The 26075-nt window shown below is 39.6% G+C and overlaps 1 protein-coding gene across 5 annotated transcripts in view; it reads right to left on the bottom strand.

The window, feature by feature from the left end:
* The window catches only part of MCTP2 (multiple C2 and transmembrane domain containing 2), a 128946-nt gene that overhangs the window by 11689 nt on the left and 91182 nt on the right, over positions 1-26075 (bottom strand). For all 5 annotated transcript variants that reach the window (XM_017742697.1, XM_017742698.1, XM_008640107.2 and 2 more), the window contains 2 exons: positions 11992-12114; positions 9112-9153 (listed from right to left, as the gene is read on the bottom strand). In XM_017742697.1, the coding sequence (XP_017598186.1) occupies positions 9112-9153; positions 11992-12114 (165 nt within the window). The remainder of the gene's footprint in view (positions 1-9111; positions 9154-11991; positions 12115-26075) is intronic.

Genomic DNA, 26075 nt, shown 5'->3' with positions numbered 1-26075 from the left:
TATTTAACTATTTCCTCACTGGAATGGTGCATCAGTCCATAGATGGGTTTTTTTTCACCAAACTTGGAAGCAGAAGCTGGGGAGCAGCTCATGGAAAACCAGACAGTGGGAATTTCATTCTGTCCAAATTCAGGCAGAGGGGTAAAGAAACCACTTAAATAAAGTGATATTGCAGGGCAAGCCTACTCTTGCTGCCCAGAGCTGCAAGGCAGATCATCTGCCAGCTCTATCTGCATCATGCTGACTTCATTTACACATCCTCGATGGAGCTCAGAGATGTGGTGATAACACAGTTTAACCAACACAACACAACACAACTCCTGCTGCAGCCACGAAGCAGAGCCAGAAAATAAACCAGAAACTACCAGTCCCTATGTTATGAGAACTGCATGCCCATGCTCACCTGGCTGCACGCTAAAATCACCCCTGGACAACAGTGCTTTCAATTTCTGATACAAAATATGGCCAACCAATGTAAAGGCAGAGACAAACGGGGATTAGAAAGCCTTGTAAATAAAATCAGTTATTCGAGAGAAAAATAGGCTGCAACTGTCCCTGCAGCATGCGTGGTGTGCATTTTCATTTGAAAATCCTGGGAATTTGTCAACATCATTTCTTTGTTATTGTTGCTTTGTTCTGGAAACCTGCAGTCTAAATACATGGACAGGATTATTAGGTCACTGGTTAAGCAACAGAGAAGCAGACAAATGAAGTACAGCAAACAGGATTTTCCAAATTATTTAGGTTTTGGAGTGTTGTTTATGCTTTGTGAAGCCAGCACGTCACAAAACACTGTCAGAAGCAGTAAGAGTCCATCAGGATGACAGTCACTGGACCCTCTTTATTAGTAAATGGGCAACTGTCACAGAGAAAGCTATATTTGAACACTATTGTGTTCATGAAAAATGTAAAAAAAGAATCCAAAATACATCTTCTACTAAACACAGTTCCCCATCTGTGCAAGGTCCCACCCAGACAATTTTTCTCCATCCTCTTCAGGTAACATTCCAAACACAGTTCCCCATCTGTGCAAGGTCCCACCCTCTTCAGGTAACAGTCTTTTCTGATTTCTTTTGGACTCAACATACTATACTGCTTGAAAACTGGATTTTGGATAGTTCGAGATCACAGCTTAGAAGCTATTGCATGAATTGAAAATGAAATATCCTGCCTGTTTCTGGCATTATTTCCCTAAAACCAGTCATGAAACTTCCATTCCTTTAAGGCCTTTTTTTTCTTTATTTCTTAGCTGATTACAGCACTGTGGGTGGACCAAAACTAGTCTTCAGCCTCTGGGAAAGAATTAACTCCATCAGAATGAATTTACAACTGAGAATTAATTATATAATCAGTGTGTTACTTCAAATCTTCCTTGCATATCCTCATTTAAGAAACCTTCATTTCTACATTAATTGCTTGAACAAAACCACAAAAGGGGGTTTACAAAAGATTAAGCATGTCAGGGGAGGGGAAAAAAACCAACACCAACCAAGACCCAGCAATTTCAGAAATTAAGTCTTTTGTCTCCAGCTAACATACATCAACTTGAACTCGGGAATGAAAACACCAAATCTCTGGAAGATGCTCCTAGATTTTTCTATTTCTGAAATATGTAACAGTTAAACAGGACATATAAACACACTTAAAGGGTTACCACAGCTCTGGGATCTCCCTTCCCTGGAAGGAACTTAGGCTGCTCTGAGACATTTAGGGTCAGTTGCAAAAGAAACCTTCACACAACCACAACACTGAGGCGTTTCCAATGCCAAGGACTTTAAAAGGGTGAGAATATGGGGCAGGCCAGGAGAGGACATCTCCAGCACTAACACAGCAAGTCACAACGGGTGAGCTACAACAGTCAGAGCTGGTCTGGCGAGGGAAAATCCTAAGAGTTATGGGGGAAGACACTGAAGGCAAAATTCTTCAATCATCTGCTCTGGAACAAAGGCCAAATGCCACCCATTAGTGCTTCTTCTCCAGCCAAGCATCCATTACTGAATTCAAAGCTTGGATGGTGGAGATCCCCTAACTTCTTTTGATCATTTGTTTCAAAGATTAATAGCTTTCATCTTTACAGAAAGCTGTTTCCTATTTTTTAAATCTATCCTTCAAATATTTTTCCCCTGGATACATCCAAACCAGCAAGCAACGCTCCAAATGCACAGACAACTTTTGCTGTTGTTCTCTAAGTGTATTTCTGATGTATACTGCAAATATCATATGCACACAACGAAAAGTTAGGCTCGAAGCCACGGCTTAGTTCTACATAATACTTGCTCACTTGGATTTCATAGAAAACACTTGCAGAGAAAAATCTCGCATGCAACTTTCAAACAAGTGGTATTCATCAGCAGATTTCTGGCGTGCCAAGAGAAACTCAATATATAAAGCTGAGGAACACTTGGGGGCAAAGATGAGGAAAAGGGGAGGAGAAAACATAAATACAGATTAATGCAAAAGGAGGAAGAAAACAGGATACAGGCAGCTCAGTCAGGAATGAAAATTCTGAATATCTTCGGGGATTGGAAGAATTAGTCTGCCTAGCCCTGGGCTGGCCTAACTTTCAGGATTAGCTTTCTTACAGTAGCTGTCTCATTATGCTACTGCTGCTACAAGCACATTAGGGCAATGTTTTACCAGGATTTATCTAACGTACCAGTTATTAATTCTTCCATGTATTAGCAACAAACAAGATTGATGGAAAGGGAAAAGAAAGGAAAATAGCTCAGGCATGCATTCCTTTTTGCTCCACTATTATTCTGCTTTAAAAAAAACTCAACAAAACATGCTGTAGTTATTTAGAGAAAAGCAGAGTTAGCCAAAGTTGGATTTAATTTGCAACTTGCTCTCTGCTAGACTACACAACTCCGACCTTACCGGTGTCCAGCAAAACCTGTGCCAAACAACATCCTAGGGCCAAAACACTCGTCCATGAAGTACTTCTGAAAGCAAAAGGATTTTATTGGGTATAAACAGCAGACCACTGGCCTCTATTGTCTGCAGGGAACACTTCTCTAAAAGCTCCAGTCTAGCAGCAGAATGAAGCTCTTGTGGGAGGTGGTAGCCATAGAGTGACAGACAGTCTCTTGGTAGCTAAAATGAATTCCAGGCAGAGCTTTAAAAACAGTCACCACAGCAACCTTGAACTGGATCCTGCCTTCGGTGGGAGCCAAAGGCAGCTGAGAGGAGCCCAGCAATCTGCCTTGCTGAGTCACTGCCCTGCCCTGTGCTGCAGAGTCTGCTGTGTGTCGAGGAGAGCTCCCAGCACTTCCAGGAGGATGGGCACCCGCAGAGGACGGCTGCCAAACTCTGAGCAGTTGCCTCGTGCAGTCCTGAAACTGTGCATCACAGGATCTTTTTGTTTATTAACACCATGCTGCAAATGTGCCTGCCTGTGGAAATTTAGCGAATCTGAGTGTACTTGAAATAATTACCAAATAGAGGAAATGCAACACATACAGGTCAATTTATGCTCTCAGTTAAAAAGGTGTGAAATCTGGAATAATTCCACCATAGCCAATAGAATCACTTCAGACTGGTATGAAGGAGAGCGGCATCAGTCCTAAAATGACACATTTGGAAAGCAATAGCACATCATCCTACAGCTCAGGCTGGGGAACACTGCCTGAAGGGCAGAAGATGACCACTCCGTGCCTTGTTCAGCCATGCCTGCACTTTCTCTGCCTACACTAGATGAATTTCATCCATGCACAGGGGACCAGCAAAAATCTCCTAAGCCAAACCCAAGAAAAATCTTATGTGAAAAACCCTAGGTCATACTTCTGTTTCTTTCTCTATGCCCAGGCGTGAAATGCAGAGGATTTAAGAAGCATTTTATGTACTTGCTCACGTTTTCACAGACATGTAAAGTAACCCAAAATCCACTGGTATTGCTACAAGTTTCCAAGCAATATCTGCAGTCGCACCAGAATAAAACACAATTCAGGTGAGGAACACATGCTTAAGAAGCAACATGAATCAATCCTGAATGGAAATACAAAGTCATCAGTCATCTTCGATTTAAAAAATGGAAAGAAAATAAATTTTGTTAAAATAAGTGCTTTCTGCTGGAAAAACATGAGACTTAAGAACAGTCGCATGCTGATTAGACTTAAGCTACTGGATCATCACCTATCATCTAGCTAATGATCTTTAGCAATTTGGGGTACAGGAGAAAGAGAGATCTATTCATATATCTGGCCACTTCAAAATAAAATTTGATAACATTTTAAATATTTGGAATCTTTACGGGACGAGAACTCCCTGAGGTTCATGTGCTTGGTCCTGTGACCTGCCTAGCGCCACTTAATATTTCACCAGAGATTTAGAGAAGTTACAGTGTTGGCTTACCTACATCTAGGTAGGTAATCCTCTGTAAGAGGGAGAATTTTGGAGTGCCATAGGGCTGCTAAGGCTCCTTTGTGAGGAGAGTCATACCACAGTGCCCAGGATATCTGAAAGTCCTCTGCAAGTCCCGCCTTTAAACTCCTTTCCCCCATCACCTCTAAACCTATGAATGAGTGGCTCATGACACTGATATAAGGACTGTGCCAGTTTATGGGATGTCTATGGATAAGATCAGTCCTAGACAATGCTGCAGTGCAAATAAGACATAACAAGAGACCATTTAACCTCCAGTTTCTTGTACAAAGAAGGCTCCCTGGAAAAGAGTAAAGCACAACCACAGCAACCCCTGAACTGTTTTATGACACCATCTTGCCCACAATTTTGTGGAGGACATGGATGCTCCTCATCAGTCTGAACATACCGTGTGTATCATGGGGCATTTTCAAGTCCTTACCATAATTTCTCTTCAGCAATCTTAATGGGGGATGTTGAAACATCATATTGCAATTGTTGTATTGAAGAGAAAAAGAAAAACTAATGAAATTATTTATACTTCCAGGGAAGAAAACAATGAGATGATATTGTCTTGAATGACCTTTCCTAAGTATGGGGATATAGCATCTTACACAATAGACTTTCGGTTCATGTTTCAATTACTGACCTTTACTGCGGAGAAAATTAATGCAATTTTCATCGTAATCCACCCGTACAAATAAGATCCATACGGAAGGTTTCCACATGCTGAATCTAACTCAAATGGAAAATGTCAGCTGTTTGCTACTGGATGAATTTGACTTTAATTTGTTCGGCTGGAGTCTTTTTGAATTGTGTTCATAAAACTTTGTATATCTTTGGTACCTATTTTTGACAGAGAATTTCATATATTAAAGACATTGAATTTTTATTCTTTGGTGATTTCTTTCCACTTACATCTTTTTTCCAATACAAGAGATACTAAACATTTCTTGGAAAGTGCCAAATAACTTGGCTTAAAGCCACAGTATCATTTGATCCTTCCCTGTTACATTGCACTAGCCAAGCAGGGCTACACTGGCTCACCACAGGATAGAAACCCTCCAAAAAAACCCCAAAAAACCAAGAAAATTCCCACATAGGAATTGTTGTTGATTTAGTTTTGTCTCTGATTTTCTTTTGAATCAGTTATCAGACCTGAAAATAGTAAATTAAGTTTGGTCTGTTGTGGAGGAGATGTAAACTTTTATTCAGACAATGGAGAAGACTCCAAGGCTCTTTCCAGTCAGGTGCTACGACACAGTTACTCACAGGGTAACTGCTCTTGGAACTCTACAGCCATTATCAGAAACAGAAAAAACAAATAAAATAAATAGAAGCAGTCAATAATCAGACAACTTAAACTGAGTTGCATGCAGCTTGTCTATACCTTCTTACTGTCAGACTAAAGATGCTTCAGTGATGTAATTTTAAAACAACGCTTACTCAGCCTGACAGACCCCAGAGCTGACAGGACACAGCCTGAACTCTGTGTCCAAGATGGCACAAATCCGAGAAGGCATTTATCCACTGAAGAGCTCGTGCCAAAGGGACAGAGCACTGCTATCTTTTACAGCCCTCCATGCTGGTATGTGGGGAGGGCAGAGGGGGAAAGGACGGGAAAATCAGCAATTAAGCCCTGTCATTTAAGACAGATAGTCTAGGTGGAGGGAGTTAATCTGCTCTTGGGTTTTTGAACTAAGTGTCTGTGTATTTATAATTTGTAAACAGTTCATCTCTTCGAGGGTGTGTTACAATTCCCAGAAGCACGGTCTGTTATGTCTAACAGGCAGCAGAACCCAGAAGGGCTCTGTGTGCGAGTATTTTGATACAGCAGGATGACAGGAAACAGAAACAGTGACCTTGTACACCACAACCCAACTAGCAGATTTCAACTTTGGGAGCTCTTGTATTAGGGAGGAAAAAAAAAATACACAGAGTTCTTTTTAAAGTAGAGTTGTCTGTTTAAATGTTGACATTGCCATGAGATAGTGTCATAAAATTACATTTTTCTTACACTCCCCAGAGAGCATTGGCCACCCTCAGACTTGGAAAAGTGGCTTAGAATAACCTAATGTACTTAAAGATGCAAGTCATGAGAGTGCAAGCACGGCCCATCACTGCTGCACGGGGGTACACACAGGGCACAACAAAGACATTAAGGCAATTCTGCACAGCACTGGACATGGGACAAATGTAGGGGCTGGCACCTTCCTCTTCTGGCAAATCTGTGTCAGAATTCTATAGACCCATAAAAATTAAAATGAATTATGAATAATTACTGAAATGTTGGGATGTAAAGTGTTATCTTCATGAGAAAGCCTGCTGGGGGTGTCTACTGTGAAAGGCTTTAGCCAGTGCTACCAGCTCTCCGTGTCAGAGAGCCATGGAGTATGTGTGAGATGGAGAGAGGCAGCTCTCAAAATGGTAGGGCCAAATCATCAACAGCTCAACAGTGACTCTTGGGAGTTTTCCCAAACCTGCATATTTAGTTAAAATAAACCAAGAAAGGGAATGACAGTGAAGCTGTTCAGGAGGAGGCAAAAATGCAAAGTCACTAAATCCATGCTAAAGTGACCCAATTGTATTTGTAGAGAGAACCAAAGTCACTGGAGTTAAATGGAGGGTAAATGTAACCTAGAATATTTTAGCATTGCAGCAATGAATCTACAGCACACCACAGGAAACAGAGGATTTGATGCCTATTTAATACATTCTTACTTCTCTTTTCCCACCTCAGCACTTGCAAGGGAAAAAGAGGAATATTAAAATAGAAGGAAGTAAATGGGATTGTTCCAGTAAATAAGTTATACCTTTAGGCATCATACAAATAATATTTACAGGTGTCCAGAACCAGGTACCCACTAAATAGAAATTACTGACTTTCAGAGATACACAGTATTCCTTTGAAAAAGATGCAACTTTCATTTAGCAACTTCTGATGAGTTTCAGATATTGGTCCATTCAGTTGACAAATTTTACGATGCAAAGAGTAAATTATAAATTAGAACATTTAAACAACTATTGTGTGTTGCAAGAAACTTGTAATTCAGCTGGATTGCCTAAATTTCACTTTATAACTTTGACGGATTTCTGGTTGCTCATTAAAATATAACCACCACAGAAGAGCAAGTTAAATTTAAATAACTATTCCCATCAATTAGTCTGCTGAGCTTCAATCCTAGGGGCTGTGACTGAGAAGAGCTAAGGTGCACTTGCTAGCCGTGGTATTGATTTACTTCTTAATGATCAACAATTTCACTGTAACACTTTTAAAACATAGAATATTCAAGAAGAGTCTCATTAACTTAGTATGCAATTTGAAAGTTTCACATCCCCTCGTGAACATTTTCTTCCTAACAGCTAATGTTCCTTTGCATGCTGTTGCTCGTTAAATAATTCCTCACCTTTTAGCTTTAAAGTATTTATAGATTATCAGATCCTCCTTCACTTACTTATGTTTTTTCAAGCTGTATACATTAAGTTCTCTTAATCTTTCTTCATATGTCATGACCTCTAATCCTTTTATCATTTGTCACTGTGGTTTGATAAACTTGGAAAAAAATCCAATGAATTTTTCACAGTGAGAAGAATGAGTAAGTATGTTCCAATAAAATAAAAAACAGGCCTTGCCAATTCCAATTCTTTCCACATTTCAGCCCTGAACTAAAACTGGTTTTTTTGGATTTCTGGTTGCTCATTAAAATATAACCACCACAGAAGAGCAAGTTAAATTTAAATAACTATTCCCATCAATTAGTCTGCTGAGCTTCAATCCTAGGGGCTGTGACTGAGAAGAGCTAAGGTGCACTTGCTAGCCGTGGTATTGATTTACTTCTTAATGATCAACAATTTCACTGTAACACTTTTAAAACATAGAATATTCAAGAAGAGTCTCATTAACTTAGTATGCAATTTGAAAGTTTCACATCCCCTCGTGAACATTTTCTTCCTAACAGCTAATGTTCCTTTGCATGCTGTTGCTCGTTAAATAATTCCTCACCTTTTAGCTTTAAAGTATTTATAGATTATCAGATCCTCCTTCACTTACTTATGTTTTTTCAAGCTGTATACATTAAGTTCTCTTAATCTTTCTTCATATGTCATGACCTCTAATCCTTTTATCATTTGTCACTGTGGTTTGATAAACTTGGAAAAAAATCCAATGAATTTTTCACAGTGAGAAGAATGAGTAAGTATGTTCCAATAAAATAAAAAACAGGCCTTGCCAATTCCAATTCTTTCCACATTTCAGCCCTGAACTAAAACTGGTTTTTTTCCAGGCTCTGAAAGAAATGTTGAGAAAATTCTAAGCAGCCCTCCACAAATCACACCAATTCTGGCCTACTGAAGTGGAAATGCCAAATCGTTTGGGGAAAGCCATTAGTACAGAACATCGTCCAGCACTCGGACTGGCAGCGAGGGGGGACTGTGCATCCTTGTGTGAGTCTTTGCACCTCCTCCACCCACACACCCCCCTCTAGGTGCACATTCAAGTGCCCACTACAAGGGCAGGCACTAACTGGGGCTGCTCGGACTCGGTTGGTGCTCAGGGCTCACACAGGTACCGCCACTGGGGAAGGTGACACAAACCAACCCCTTCCTACTTTCAAACTTGCCAAGCAGAAAACTGCTGACAACTGTTTTCCCAGTTAATACAGTTAATAACTGAAGATTTATGGAGAGAAGATTTGTTTGTGTTCTCCCACCTTCCTTCTGATTCTAGCCAACACAATCGTGAGAGATGCTTACCTTATCATCTTCATCCTCATCTTCATCCAAGCCCATAAGCTCCTGCAGAAGCAGATGTCCATATTACAAAACACAACAATTATTTTTTAGTGACAGGCAATGTTCAAAAAGCTTATGATACTCCCACAACGTTTCACTACACAACTTTCTCCCACTTCTATTGAAAGTCATTAAAAAATCCCACCACTTCTTCCTTTCCAAAACAGTGTTTTGTATTCAAGGACCCTTTTTTTTAATGGTATTCTGAACAAGCATGCAATACCCTATACAAATTTTAAGTCTAAATAAAGCATTTGTGGCTGTGTCCAGTAATCTGAAGGCAACAGGCTTTCAAATTCATTGCCAACTTTTACTATCTGTAAACAGCTTTGTTCTCAGTCTTGCAAATGAACCAACTGGTATGTCAAGGCTGAGGACTCTATACTCAACTTGTTCCATCCCCACTGCCACAATGACTGCTCCCTCCCTTTAGGGCCATTACTGAAACATTAGACTTTAGAAAACACATTCGTATGAACATAATCAATCTCACATAGAATCATAGCCAGATTTCTATGCAGCATTATTTCCTCCCTTTAACTTCTGTGCTGACAGGTAGGACAGAAAACAAAAGACTTGGCGAAGGCTTGGAATTAGGAGCACTTGGCTTTCAATTCAGGTATTTAATAAACTGAGCCTTTAACAGGGTCCTCCAGTTTTTTTCTTGGTTATTTAATAGCTACATTTGAGTCTGTGTACTACAAGTTTAAATACAGAAAACATGCAAAGAATGTGAAGAATCACAATAAAAAGATGGTTTGGATTTAGGGTTTTTTGGGGGGTTGGGTGTTTCTCTTTTGGGGTTTTTTAATTTCTTTTTTTTCCCTTAAAAAGCAGTTGCATCTAAGATGTAAAAGGTACTGAGAGCTCAGACACCCAGATTTATTCTCTGGCTCTCTGGAATACCCTGAGCAGATGAATTAACACTGATCATGGTTTAAATTTCTATAGAAGCTCCCCATCTGTAAATCATATAACATTTTACCAATATTCACGAATTTAGCCTCCTGGCAAGTGGATCAGGAATACAAGGTTAATACTGTTATTCACATTTTATAACACAGAAATCAGAGAGAATTTGAGGTTCACTTTTGCAAAGACTCTTGCTTGCATTCCTCTGTATACACAAAATGTGTGTGCTGGCACACAAAAACCAAAGGCAGTGAATATCCAGCCAAGGCCTGAAGAAGCAAAAAATAAATAAATTACTGTGTAAAAAGCATTGGTATTTTCAAGAAAACCTTTTCTCATCTGCAGGACAGATGTGACTGGGGCTAGCACCTGATTGTCTATTTTTGACCTACAGATGGTTAGAATCACAGACACACATAAAAAAGGAATCAGGTAATATTAAAGGCACTTTGACTACTTGTTCCATATGATCCCAATCCTGCAAAGCACTTTGGCAGATGTGTGATTTTGCTTATGCAAAATGCACCCCTGAATTTCATGGCATGGCATTGCTTACAGAATATGTGACAGGAAAAGAGCCAAATTCCTGATGGACCTTTCTTTAGTATAACCACAATTAGCTGTATTTTTAGAAATAGCCTTTTTGCAGTGTCCACCTAAATGATGCTCTGCTCAATTTTTGTGTCTGATGCAAGACTCTCCTCACCTGAACATGCAACAAACTCACCACAGGATGAGGGAAGGGGCTGGAAGGTACACTCTGTGTATTTTTCTGGGTAAGTTATTACTGTTATTTTTTATTGCCTTTTGTATTAAAAACAAAAACATCTGTTTGCCTGCGATTCTCCCACGTGGGAAGTTCTGCTTTTCTTGATGAAATCAAGTAGTCACTGAAGACACACAGTATCTTTCTGCATTATTCTGGACTTGGCTGAAACTGGAGAAAAGCATTTCTTTTATCATGTTTTCAAATTAACCCTCCCCTGGTCTGGATAATGCAACTTCTCCTGTTTTCTAGGAATCTTTCCACGTGGGAGTGGATGAAAACTAAACTGGGAGCAACTTTTCACACTGAAACTAATAAACCAGCTATTGGCTTTTTTAATTCCAGGATATTATGTTTTTGTGTAAAATCCACTTGGCTCACTCAGGTGAAGGTATTCTTCACGGCTACTAATGTCAATCATCATTTTATCAAAAGTTACAGGGAAGCTATCCTTTGGCTTCCACTTCATTACTGTATTTATTTCACTTTTGGAAAGAAAATATTATGGACATTCATGAATTTACTCTCCTTTCTAAATGTAATAACCATTGTTATGGGAGTGAAGACAGTGGTCAACATCAAACAGCACTTCATACCCCAACAGTAGCCCTTTGTCACATTTGGTGATTACTTCTGTATTTAAACCTTTCTTTCTCCCAAGTTAAAAACCAAAGGCTAAATTTCTGGGGGGGAAAAAAATTTGTCTTTTAAGAGCTGGGGGTGGGAAGGAGGAATAAAAGCTTCTTAAAACCTCAGATCACAGGACAAGGCTTAAAAGAACTACATTCTCTTTTGGATTCAATTGACTTTCCTCTTCTGTGAAACATGAATCATTAGTGTGTTGCAAAGTGTAATGGCAGGAGGGGAATGGCTTTTAGGAACTTGTTGCTTTGCAAGCCTTTCTTAATTCAACTTAAAAACCTTTGTAGTTATTTAGTAAGTGAAATCCTCCTCCTACACACTCTCGTCTTCTTCTCCTACTACTCTGAATGGTTTATTGCTTTAATTGAATAATGAAAATTGAGAGGGTTGAGGTTTCTTTTCAGTAACTTTGAAATAGAAGCGCTGTTTAACTACACAACCACTTTAATGCCATTAAAACGCGTGACGCTTCGCGCAGGGCAGGCTGGGGCTGCCAGCAATGTTACTGTCACTCGACTTGCCTGGGCATCCTGGGCATTATTGACCTTCCCTGTTGTGACGAGGGAGAAATTGTATGCAAAGAGCACCAGTAAAGCCAGGGGCACCATGTACAGCTCCACGGTCCAGACGGTGACCACAAACACCTGGGAGAATACAAACAAGTGTTTAAAGGGAAAGACACGTAAGAAAGGCTGTCAGTCATTATCACCCTGTACATCCATCCTTGAATCTCTGCTAACCTCATTCAGACTATTATTTTGGCACAGAAATCTGCTCTCTCTATTCTGTGTGAGTTCATTAGGCTGCTGCTTGTTGGCTTCTCCTCCCCTGTATCCGGGGAAGGAGAAGGCCATGAACATAAGGTCAGTCCAAAGGATTTATCCACTCCTTCCGGGGACCCCTCCAGCCTGAAAGCCTTTTGTCCTTAGTGCTAGTGTATAACAGATGCACTTAGAGAGGCAAACCTGCTCCACTTCATCAAACCCTAATTGCCAGGGGGTCTTTCCCAGGCTGCGGAAGAGCATTTTCCTCTTGTGCAACAGGAGCCCTGGAGCTCCCTTGTCACTCCACAGGGGATGATCAGCAAATGCGTCTTTACCATTAATCCACCTATACTCTTGGCACAGCAGCAGACAGAAAGGACTGTCACCTTCCAGAAGGCAAGGCCTTAGGTTGCACATGATGCATTATTTTGGAAAGGGATCCTGTCAGCCTAGTCTCCATTCTCATACTCTTGCCATTTTTCAGCACAGCATATTCTGATTCCACTAGCTCTTTATAGAGTCTCTTTTCCTAAAATCCAGTACAAGTCTGTGTGTTTGGACTGGTACCTGACAAAACCCACTAACAGCAAAACCAGAAGCCAAGCTGGAACAGCAAAACACACAAATAACATGATGGGGATTTAAAAAGCGCATAGGATTTTTCAAAAAAACTGTATCAAGGCAAACTGCAATCCTATCCTACGAGTACCAACAACACCTGAACAGACAAACTTGGAGGGGTTGGCAATGCAAAGTTAATAAACTAAATCCAGAACTACCATAAAATGTATGTTGTGATCCCATTTCCTTTTCTACTCTTACACAGTGCTTCCAGAACAACTGCCTAATGCTGGTAGCAACTTGAAGCTATTTTAAGCAATCTCCTTCAAAGACAAGGCACAAACATATTTTTCTGATTTTTCTTCCCCCAAAGGAAGCTGGTTTGATCAGAAACAACAATCACATTTTTACAATAATACAGGTAACTGGAAATGAGTCAGGTCCAGTAAGAGTATCTCAAACAACAACAAAGGGAAAACCCTATGGGTGATGAGGAAGCTAAATCTCTACCTCCCCTCATCCTTGGCCTGCCAGATCCTACATATAAAGACAATGCTGGCAGTTGTAGAATGGGATATTTATGGCAATGTATTTTGTGTTATGGACCTGAAAGTGTAACCACATTGTACCAAAGAAACACTTCCCATTGCATTCAGCAGCGTGAGAATTTATACCCCTACAAAACAGCAGCTGTTTTAACTTTTTAAACAAAAAGACTTGTCTGACATCAGACAAATGGGCACTTAATACCTACCATGGGCCAAACATAAACCAAGAAATAATGCCTGTATCCATAACCTGACCCAAACAGCACTTGCATTTTCCAGAGTGTACCTGATTTCATGTTAGCTGTTGCTATGCAAGGAATTAGACTGTCATCCTGTTCTTGGCATTTGTCGGCCAGTAAAGCAAACTTCAAGATATATTCATTTATAAAATGGGCTGACATCCAGGAAATATATCCCCATGCTATTGATTTGCAGCACAGGAATGTGTGGAAGACAATTTGGTTTTGGTTTTTTTTTTTTCCTTTTTGATCCTGTTTTTCAACATACTAAAAAATTAGAAGTGATAATGATTCACACAGCCACATTTCGCATGTAAGCAAGGCAACAGAAACACATGAATCCAGGCCAAGAATTGGTACTTGATTTGTCTTACAGGAGTCTTTCATAACTTTAGCTAATAAAACCTCCAAAAATCGTGATATTCCCAGCCAAAACATCTCCCAAAATGAGAAGTTCTAACCCAAAAAAGTTCCTCTGAAGCTATTCCAGCTCCCTGGGATGAATATATGCTTGTCTTTTAAGACAAAGTGAAGATGATACCAGCTTCTGTCTGACTCTAAATGTCACTCCAAAGAACGAGGACCTGTTATTTTACATATCTCCACAGGTATCTTTCTCAGGTACACAAAGATTAAAAAAAAGACATACATACAAATATCCATCCAATCCTTATGTAAATTCCTTTCATGGAAATTGCTATTTCCAGGTATTCATTCAAAACATTTGCTTCAGCCCATGGGAGGGTGTTGCATTTGCATCACCTCCCTGGGGTATGAGCAAACTCAGCCTCCTCCTGATGCAGCAAAAAGACCCTACCAGCAGCCAGCCCAGCAAAGTCCTACAAGGAGTCAATGAAGCTCTTGAAGAACCTCTCTTCATTCACTCAATTGCAGGACTTGACCCAATTTTAGTGCATCTGTCACAATCCTATGTGAACATCACTCTGCTCGGCTGCAAGTGCAACACAACCTTGCAATCTCAGGTCATTTAGGGAAGCTACGAAATCAAGACCTTGGTGATTTTAGATCTTACAGTACATTTTGTGTATTATTAAGTTTCAGACCTCAAATAAAACTTCAGCCTTAATTACAAAATCTCACTGTAGGCTCAATGGGTAGCTGAGGCATGCTGTCTCTTCCTTTCTAATGCTGACTGGTTAATCAGCTGCTGAGTTATAGCTCAGACAGTGAAGCTTTGATAGAGCTCCCACATCTCCTTAACAAGAGTTGCTTTGCTGCTACCGCCACAGTACAGGAAACTTTCATTACTGTGACACGACACAGACACAAGACAAATTGATTTAGCTATTCAGAAATTATTTAGCCTCGGAGGTATGGGAAATGATTGCTGTGAACATACAGTACATAATAAAAGTTCAGAGTGTGTTTATAGAGCGAATAGAAATATTTCTGTGTTCTAACAGCCTTTTGAGCAGTTCTGTGGCATCAGTTTTCAAAGCAGATCCCAAGCGGGCCTATGTCCTACTTTATCAACTTTCAGGCAGCTCCCTGACACTGACCACAGCACCAGCAGCCCTGTGACACAGATACCCCCTCCCCAAATGACAAGGTCCTCAATCATGCATGTTTTTACTCTCTCCTCAGTGATACTTTATGCCTGGGAGAAAGTCCTGAATTATGCTCCCTAAATTATTTCCTTATCAATATTTTTTTTGCCAAAACTCAAGAATGCTTCAGCTGCTGATGTAAATAATGGCTAATGCAAGGAACAGTATCTTCTTGATTTCTTGTCATCCCCAGTCTGCTTTTTGTCTATTCATAAACTAGAAAGGGAATCCGTTAACAGGTTCAGATCACTTTCCCAATACCACAGAAGTCAGGGACACACACCAAGACCCTGTTTCAAATGATGCAGTTTCAACAAACCATTTCTTTTTTCGATGTTTCACGTTGTTAGACCAAGTTCTGTCAGACACGATCCATTACATAATTGATACTTTTTCTGCTGGGCTTCACACTGTGCATGGGAGAAGTTAAAAGCACAGCAGCCAATTTCTAAACTAAGAGTTAAGTGAGTTTTCTGCAGTACTCCTTCTAATGCAATCTGGGAGTATAAAAGCCTACTATAGAAGTGAGCACTCTAATTCACAGCATTCTAAAACAATGATCAAAATAGAAACAGAAATGGGATAGACCTATCTAGAGGGAAAGAAAAAAAAAGAGCTCTTGAAACTAATATTTAGACTAGAGCTCTACCTAAAAGACAACAGCAATATCACAGCCTTGGAGAAAGGACCACTTGATTTCAGCTGATTAATGTGTTGCAATTTCAAAGGGCCTAATAACTACAAGTTAAAGCTCTGGAGGTTTGGAAGCTGTTTCATCTGAAAATCATTGAAGAGGGGTCCAACTGTTCCTGTCAAGAAGCATGGAGTTTGAACAACCATGAGAGTGGCCCTTTTGACAGCAGTACAAAAGATGAGAGAAGGCAGCCTCAACTGAAAGTAAAAACAAACCCTTAGAAACACGTTTCAAATCTGGTTTTTCTGCCGCTCTGGTTCCAATTTAGCATCTGACTATTAAGACCAGATTTTAGACGGGTGTCTACTAAAATATGCCCATAAAACATTTGTCACCAGCAAACCCACAGTCATGGGATAGAACAGTTTTAAGAGGTTTAGAAACCCAGCATAAGATAGGATTTTCTGCATGAGTTTTCTACACAGCAATTACAGTTTTTCTAAGTGTAAAATAAACAGGCTCTTTTTGACCCGGTAAGCCTTTGTGGTGGAGTGAAGGATGCTGTTTTGTGTGACAGAATAGCTCTTGGACAACAACAGTCATGGGAGGAGAGTGATACATTCCATCAGATGGAAGAAATAAAAGTGAAAGGAGATTAAATTCATGCGAGGAACCTATGGTAAAAAATTATTTTCTCGGCCAATGTAGGCTCCAATGCTAATGAAATGCCTCATCAGCAGAGCTGTGAAAAATATTATTTGAAACTCCAAGTTTCAAAACCCACAATTTAACTGAACTCTAAACTCCTAAAAGCTTCATCAAAAGTTTCCTTGTGATTTAAAAACACACCCTGTGTAACTTGTGAAGGCAGGAGAAAAACCTGGGCTGATACTGCTGTGAACGTCCAAGTTTGGTTTTGAGCTAAACTAAACTAAACCAAACCAAGTCAGTGAATTTGATCTGAGCCAGAAAGACGTGCTCCCCTTTATTTACAGGGGAGAGGAATTCCATATTGCTAACTTATTTCTAGTCTACACAGTTTCAAGTTGCCACGTATGCACAAATGAACTCTGTAAAAAAGGAGAAATTTTTGAAAATAAATATTCAGGGACAAATTCTCTTGTTTTTTGGGGTTTCTAAGCTCTCAGTCTCTCTGCTCCAAACAAAATACAGGATATTAGCCAATAACATAAGATACTGGCTCCCCAAAAGGGCACTCAAATCCCTTGGAGGCAATAAGCCTGTCAACAACAAATTATTTCTGACAGATACTTATTCCTGCCCTTAGATAGGGAGAGTACAAGAGTAGAGGAGAGAATGAACACACTCACACACAGAGAGCAGTACATTTGTGCATATGTGCATATATAGCTGTGCATATGGAACCATCTCTTCCAGATATGGGCAATATGGATGCAGGAACACAGCAGTTCTGAGCCCCCACTGACAAAAATCAGGGTGCCTGGTGAGGGCCCAGACTGATGGGAATGCACCAACAAGGCTTGTGCTCTTGGGCTGGCTTTGCATGGAATAGTGGGAATATTAACAAAAAGAATCCATTAAAAAGAATGCAAATTAGCTTTATGCACCCCTATCTCAAGGCACGGCAAAATAAGGTTGAGGAAACCATGTAGCATGTATTTCCCACAAAAGATCCTCCTCCAAAGATGCATTCCAGAGTCGTTCTGACTGATACTCTCCTTCCCACATCCACCTGATGCTCCCTGACCTCCGAGTGCGCTCTTATTGCACTTCACAGCTGCTAAACTGGAGCTCAAGGAGGGTCAGTTCTGAGCAGAGTCACTCCCTCATTGCAATGCAATAACGGAGAACGTGGCAGGAAGAGAAATTATACTTAAATAAACCAGCACTGGCAGAGGAAACCTATTTACTTTGGATTAAATTTGTTTTTTGTGTCCCCGGCAGAAGAACGCCGAGCATCTCAACGGCGGCGTGGAACGTGCGCTGTATTGAACGGCAACGACCAAAATCAAAAATGACCTCAAGGAACAGAGCTCTTTAAATATTTATGCCACATTACAAATTATCTCTGCATTGCTCCACACACCAGAGTACAACTTACTGATTTTTTTAAGGGTGTACCACAAGGCAAAAAGCTCTTTGAAGCAAGTGTAAACACAACCAGAATCTAAAAACAAAGGCACAAAAAATCCACTTAAGCATCCCAAAAGCCAAACCAAAGAATTGAACTGTGCCCCAAAAAACCTCAGTCTGCCTAACCTGTGACTGCACAGAACCGAGAAGTGCAAATAAAGGATATGTTTGCACAATTTGTTACCACGTACATCTACCTAATGTTTTTTCTTCTCAGGTAATGCTTTGGGTAACAAACAACAAGCCATGTTTGCCCAAACCAGTTGTTTGCATGGACTAAATGACACAAAGTCATGTCCTGCTGCCATATCCACATCCCAGCTCTTCTTTTCCCAACTGCACCTTGCTGAGTGAATGGCCCAGGATGAGCTCAAGGGCGAAAAAGGGGCACCAACTTGTTGGGAGGTACCCAACCTGTGCTTGACAATTTCACATCACGTGTGAGGATTCAACAAGGAAAAGGAGTAATAGAATAAAGCCTGTGGAGGATGGGAACTCTGGTCAGCATGGTCACAATTTTACCAAATATTCAAAAGCAAAAGAAAAAACAATGTTCCTCATTCCCAACAAAGAAGAGATGCAAAACAACCAACAAAAATAGTCCCAAAAACACGCTAAAAAACTCATACTGTTTAAGTCAATATGTGTTAGGGCCTTTTTTGTCATTGCCTGATTTAGACTCTTCAGGGGGATCTCATTTTCTCTGCTGCTGGTAGGAAGTAGAGACTCATTTGTGTTTTAAATGAAAGCTGTGATTCATGTGCAATCACAGGACTCTTAAGAAATGGTGCTTTAAGAAGAAGCATGTTCTGCAAAAGTCGCAGAGAAATCAGAAGAGCTGACAATATTGCAATCTGTTCTCCACCATCCTCTTGGGATACTGCCGTCGGAAACTCCATCAGGGAAGGTTGGGATGCTACACTCAAGACTGCAAACACTTACAAAATGTCCCCACTCTGAGCCTGAATTACTGTTGTCATTAACATGTTCAATGGATTTATCCCCTACTCATAACAATGCCTGGAATCAGAAAGTGATAACAACAAAACAAAAACCAAACTAATTAAAAAGCAACGGTTTTCTTTTATTCTGATTATTTTCATTACGTTAATGAGGTTACCCAGCCTAGAAAAGTAGCACCAAGATCCTTAGATACATTTCTGCAATGAGGAGGTCAGGGAAGAGGCACTCTGTCTAAATTTATTTCACTGAACTTATCACCTGTAAAGTCTATGTGTAAGTTAAGATCCCTACATTGTATTCCAGCTATTTGAAAATTACCTGGCACATCGGTCAGTGTGGGTGATAATTTCCAACATGAGGGGGTGCATGCCTGGGGGTGTCACGTTTGTCCTCTACAACATGTGCATCTAACCCCCAAAGCCAATGCCCACGAGTCTAGTGGGTGCCTCTGGCCAGTTTTCTCGTGGCTGCTACTTTATCCCTAATCCCTAAAAGAGGTTAAAACAAAATCAGCTACAACATGAGTTTTGGGTTCTATATTTATGTATGTACAACAGTTTTAGAGTAAAAGATTTCAAATCCTTTTAGGCGGCAGACACTGAAGAAATAGCTGTTTGCCAACATGCTGACTGGTCTAATTTTTCCCTCATGCTTTTATCTAACGTATTTTACATTTCCCGTGCCAAGTAAAATACAGTTAAGACCCTCAAGCAATAAAGCTTAAAATCAGAATAAAAAAAAAAAAAAAAAGGGAAAAAATATTACAACAGTTTTCTATGTTTTGGGATAATCTTCTGGGGATGGGCCAGGGGAATAAATCTGCTTGTTATTTCTAAAGGGGTAACTATGACAGACCAAGGTAACCGGAGAAGATCGCAAAACAAAGAGGAGGAGACATACAAGAAAAAAATTTTTTTTGCTTTATATCATAGATAAATTAAATGGTCATTTTTAACTCTAATGTTTTGGTTTGTTTATCAGTGGGGTCATAGCTTTGGAATTATTCTCATACACAAAGTTATAATCTATTTGCAGGGAAGACAGGCATTATGCAAGTTAAAAGTAAATAATTCTTCCCAAAAGCGTCAGAAAAAAATATTTGTGCTACTTAAAAGAAGGCAGAAATGTAGGCAAATTTTATTTGTTCTGGATAAGGTGAACACCTTAAAAGGGTCATGAAAAAAATTATCATTAGCTGAGCTGATAAATGTCCACTTATTTGGAGATATATTTGTTAACATTTTGAGAAACATTAGCAGCGAGGGACAGATGGTGACGTAATTTTTCAGCAGTGGAAGGAGTGTTGGTGGAAGTGCTCTTAAATTTGGGCTCTCAATTGGGTTCCAATTGTTAACAAATGGGAGTCTTAAATGATATGTTTAAACTACTTTAATGACTCCTCCTTCACATTCATAATGTAAATTAGAACTGAATGGGTAAAGGAAAAAGGGCTCTCTAACAAAGCAGACATGTGAAATTAGACCTAGTTCAGCGTTCAGTGGGAATCACACATAAGGTTACTTCCCTGGCATCTCCAGCTATGGCACGGGGGGAACAGAAAAATCAAAGGACAGGTTTGTAGAACCTGGCAGTAAACCCAGATAAATTAGAAATAGATGATTGTAACAACAATTGGTGCAAAACTGCCTGGTACCCTCTTTTCCAAAACCTCCAGTCCTAAAAAAACATTTCCAGACTGAAACAGAGCAAAGGAACAAAAAATAATTAAAAAACCCCCACAAACCAACAAACCAGTAAAGCAAGATCACAAACCCAGAAATCTAAAAACACCTCTAAAGCACACGTAAAGGAGTAAGATGATATCCTTTCAGGCAAAGAATTCCAGATTATTCTCTGTCCTTAAGCTGTACCTGGGATTCCCCACCACAGCCCCACGCCAGAGCCCAGAAGGTCTCTTCATCTACCTGGGATAGATTTCCCACAGAGAAGAGGAGAGATGTAGTTCATAACTGAACCCCAGCTCTCTCCACACCTGACACACACCCAGGACACCAGGAACTGTGTGATTACACAACACTTAAACAATTTCAGCAGGTTCATACTCTGCAGTGAGACAAAATTGCTGCATTACAGAACAAATGCATGAAGCTGACTGAGGCTCACTGTAATTATACCCTGGATATGTTACCATTGTAAGCTAACAGCAGTGACACACAAAAAAAACCCCTTGCATATTGACAGCATGACTATGTAATAGAGATTTTCCATTAGCAGACCTGTAGCATCTTGCTTTCCAAAACACAGAATAATCTTTAAAAAAAAAAAAAAAAAATTAAAAAGTTGCAAGACTCTTGCAATTTCATGCAGCTGTTCAGGTAAAACTAAAGCCAGAAGATTGTTTATTTTAATAAAGCTATTATATGTGCAACTCCAAATTAGGAATGGCAGGAAACTGGGGGATGCCTAAACCATCACCACCTGTTTGCCCTGAAAATCAATTAAAGTCACACTATCACAGCAATCCCTTCCTAGCTAATAAAAGTTATACAGCTTCAACATGCAGCTTTAGGTGCTTTGTGGGAATGTGCCTGAAATCTAAATCCTGAGTCTCACATTACTTCGATACTAAACACAACTCTGAACCACTGTAAAACTTGCTTTTTTGGGGGTTAGAGAAGGTGTTTAGAGAAAAGAGATCCCGAAATGCTGTTTTGATGCAGTGGATTGAACTAATAATCAGTAAATTCTAACGATTCAGCCAAGAACATTATATACAGTTTGAAGTAGGAGAAAACTGAAGTCCTTTATGACACATGCCTGTTCAACATATTCTGTGCTGCAGAACAGATCCAACTTTACAAGTTGAAAGCAAGGGCAGTAGAGACATCCCAAGTGTTTTAGTAATTAAACGAATATGCATAATGAACCATATGCCCAAAGGGCCTGTTCTTCATGTGGGCCAGATTTTTGTTTGAATTTTTAATTTTTATATACAGATGAAACATTTCATGTAATATAGCAACAGTGCAAAGGAACATGCTATGCAGGAAGGGAAGGAGGAACTACCCATGTGAGAACGATCAGAATACACTTGATGAATTCTGCTCCTCAATTTCCAATTCAGAGCCAAGAGGGCTTTAAAAAAAAACAAAAAAGAAAGAAAGAAAAAATCCTTTTCTCCTTTGAACAGCTGTATTAGTCATCTGCTCAGAGTCTAGAAAAGAGGCATTGAATATATGTATATTTATATAGGTCATATTTATACATTTATGTGTGAAATGGATTTGATACACCAACACATTTAGATGCTGCAAGACTAGCAAAAACACAGACATTATCAAATTGAAAAGCTTCTGATCCACCAGGAAAAATAACTACAGGATGGCTCTCTGGTCGGCAGGACCTGTCATGTCGTGTGAGCTGCAGTGAAACAGGACACACTCACATCTGTCTGTGAAACAGGAACGAGCATTTTTAAAAAGATGGGTCAAATTCCACTCTTGTTACAGTAATGTTACCCTTCTGTGAATGTGAGGATACCACAGCCTTGCTGCAGAAATATTCAATCTCCCAAGTTCTCCTGGGGTGGAGCCTTCTCCTTTCTTAGTAACATTTACCTTTTTTCCGTCCCTTGCCCTTAAAGTACTTTCCAAGCAAAACCAGCATCGTTTGCAAAGGTAAGCTATTTCAAATATCTAGACTGCCAAATAATAAACTGGTTCTTTTAAATGGTTCTGATCCATCAGGCAAATTTCTATTTTGCATCATAAAATCAGTCTGGACGTTCTGGTTCAGAAGCAAAAAAACTTTCCTGCTTTGAGCTTCACCAGCTTTCCGAGTAAATTTTTGTAAATAAGTTTCAGGCTTTGTGGACCAAGAGAACTCAAATCCTAATCAGACTTAGTGAGGGAGAAGAAAATTTGGGAGTAAATAGCAGCCTGCCCCACAGCAGCTGAGGTGTGGCACTGCCCTGGGATAAACAAGCTGTGGCTGTGTGTGCCTGACTCGGTCCCACAGAGATATGCTCCCCAGCAATAAGGAATGGAGACATTAATGTGACCACTTCTGAATTAAAAGGGTGACTTTTCACCACTTTCAGGAGTTAAACCTTGCCTGGCACTTCAGGAACTCTGATCACCAAAAGCAAGTGGCATGGCAATGTAGGAGCAACCCTGGCCCCAGGACTAAAAGTATTTAAAAGCTGAAATGAGTTGTAAATAGTAGCATTCACTGCTCTCAGTCCTAATTCAGGGTCTGTGCTTTTGCCACCGCTTGGTTTGCATGATCTAGTGGTCTCCGTGGAAAGACAGATAAACTTCAACAGCTGTCAGAAGACAAAAATTGACAAGGAGCATCACCTTTCCTGACTGTTTAAATCCTTTAAGGAAGTGTTGGAGCAATTAGAGAGGGAGTCTAATCTTTGCAGAGTGCATTAACACTCTCCGACCTCCCAGACAATAGATCAGACCTCGGACACATAATGCTTCCCTAAGGCTTTTTAACCAGAGCATTTGATCTCATCGTCACTCTGTGTGTCTTACTATGGGTATCTGTGTGTGAGACAGGATTCATTGGGCACTGAAGGACCACTGTCTCTGCCAGTATTCATACAACTTTCAGAAAGAAAAGCAGGAATTGCTTTCATTGCAATGCATGCTGCTGCAGAAGTACTACTTCCCAGAAGAAGGGGGAAAAGAAAAAAAAAAAAGAAAGAAAACAAGATTAAAACCATCCAGAGCAGCTCTGCAAAACGTCTTCATTTTTATTAATCTCATATTTCCTTTCTACTGCCACTGTTTATTTCCCAGCTTTGGAATATAAATCTATTTTTTTTTTTAAAAAAAAAGCTTAGATTAGTGTTTTATTCATAGAAACAGTTATCTGATAATAATTTCAAAATACTTCATTTCTTAACCCCTGCAGAGGGACTTAAGGGAAAGGGAATTAGGAAGACAGGTCTAGTTTATTAAGGAAATTGAAATATATCATTGCAAATAGTTTTCCCAAATGTGTACATGGAAGTATCTGGGGAAGGTTTCTTAACTGCTAGAACAAGTCATCATCTCATTCCTGATGGGCATGTTCAGTTAAAAAAAAAAGCTAATATCGCTGCATCAATTATGCATTTCCCATTTAATATTCTAAACATTTTAAGAAAATTTGCTTCATGCAATTTTTTAATGGAATTAGACTTTCTTGCCATCATGTTCTGACAGAGGCCACATCTCCTATGACCAATTCATAATGGGAGGATAAAAGCAGCTGACTGGATTCCCACCCACTGCTAAGAAATGGGTGCTGCAGTCTCCCTGAGCACTGGGGCTTCTCCCCCCCTTGAAATGCATTTGAGGTACAGCACTGGCTAAAAGTATTTAGATGAGCCTATTAATGCTTTTCATTAGCAGCAGGATTTTGTTTTACTTTTCCAGACCTACAAAAAGAGCCTTTTTGTGGAGTACCTGCATTACAAAAATGTTTGGCTGCTGTTTAAATGGGTATCTCAAATTTGCCAAGCCAAGTGCATCACAAATGACAAAAGGTCACATATACCCAGTATATTTAAAAACAAGAAAGCCTTCAAAGTCAAAGTGTAATGCAGTTATTTCTAATCTGAACAAACAATAGAATGCATCTAATGAAAGCTGACAATTGGCTTTGATACAGAGATGTGCTGCTCTTCTCTTCCATTAAAAGATGAAAGCTGAAGGAAAGTACAGAAGACAGCGACTTCTCCCCCAAAAAAAGGAGAAAGTTCTGAACCTGGGCAAGCAAAGTAGTTAAAGGCTGTTTTAGTGAAGACTTTTGCTCACCTTTGGCACTCATCTCTCAGTAAACACGCTGACTTTACATGGGTAATGTTAAAGGTAAAATAAATCAGCATATTAAACTGGTACAAAACACTACATGTTTTACATATTTATTAACACTTCTCAAAATCACAGCACTACCTTTAAAAAAAAGAAAAACCCCACACACAGAAAAACACCAAAAGAAACCAGCTAAGCTTGATTACAGTGTGGATGCCACAATTAAGAATAACAGATTTAATTTTCATGAAGCTGTGGGGGAAGAGATCAAAACTCTATTGATGTTATTGGTAGCAGTGCAAACCTTTACTGCGGAAGCAGTCAAATTTATTCATAATTAATAGTAAAGATTTTTTTTTAATCAGATTTCTGGGATTTTGCAGTCATCCCACTGCTCCAGGTCTATTTCCAACTGAATAAAAAAAAAAAAAACAAAAAAAAACAATGGATGGGACATATCCTGATTTAAGGTATTTTTACTATTAGTGCTATCCTCAAACAACCCAAGAACTTTCTGGTTACTTAAGAATTACCTCTAACTTAAAGCACATCCTAGTTGCTAATAAAGAAAAGTAAAGCTAAATGAGAACAGGCTTTTTAAAAAGTGTATTTGCTCTGCAGCTTCCCTACTAATATCTTTTTATTTCAGAACTTGTAAAGGATCCAACTCTTTCTTATTTAAAGTAAAAAAGAAAAAAATAGCCCAACAAGCAGAACGCCTTAAGAGAAATCCCTCAAGGTGTATCTGTCTCCATCATAAAACCAAAATGTTGCATTACCTTCAAATAGGAAATTTCTTCCAGTTGTCACGATTTCTGCAACTAGTGTTACATTAGCACTGAGAGAAAGGGTGAATTAAATTAAAAATAAAACAGTTCAAGCAAGAGAAAGAAAACCTGCCAGAAAAAAATCTGACAAAAGCCTGAATGCCAGGGCTGGCTCATTCCTGAGGGTCCATCGCCATCTACAGGCTTTTCCTACTCTCAGAAAACCTGGTAATCCTATTCACACAGGATTTTTGCCCAAAACGAGTATGTATATTTTTAACTCATGTTAAATAACACAGGTTTGCTGAAGCTAATGGAGTTACAGTGATTTAAACCACCTACAGACGTGTCTCTACTTATTCCCTCGTTTTGGAAGACTAAAAACTTCCTCTATGCTTCAGGGGAATGCAGTGTTGTTCTAAGCTTACATCTGTGTTAAAAAAAAAAAATTACCTTTTTAAAATTAAAAGGGAAAGAAGAAAAAACTGATAGGGGTGTTCCACCAATGACATGGGAGATAACAGTCGATGTCTACAATTCTCCTGTAAAACTGAGTGCTTTAAAGTACTTTCTAAGAGGTGTCAGGTCAAAGTAATGTGAATAATGAGCAAAACCCAAGCAGATGCTGACTGAAAGAAAATCAATACACCTGTGGCTCTGGGTGGGGGGGGGGGGCAG

Source organism: Corvus brachyrhynchos, unplaced genomic scaffold, assembly GCF_000691975.1.
Source record: "Corvus brachyrhynchos isolate BGI_N302 unplaced genomic scaffold, ASM69197v1 scaffold97, whole genome shotgun sequence".
NCBI lineage: Eukaryota > Metazoa > Chordata > Aves > Passeriformes > Corvidae > Corvus > Corvus brachyrhynchos.
The sequence above is the reverse complement of the archived record's forward strand: the minus strand, read 5'-3'. Positions and strand labels throughout refer to the sequence as shown.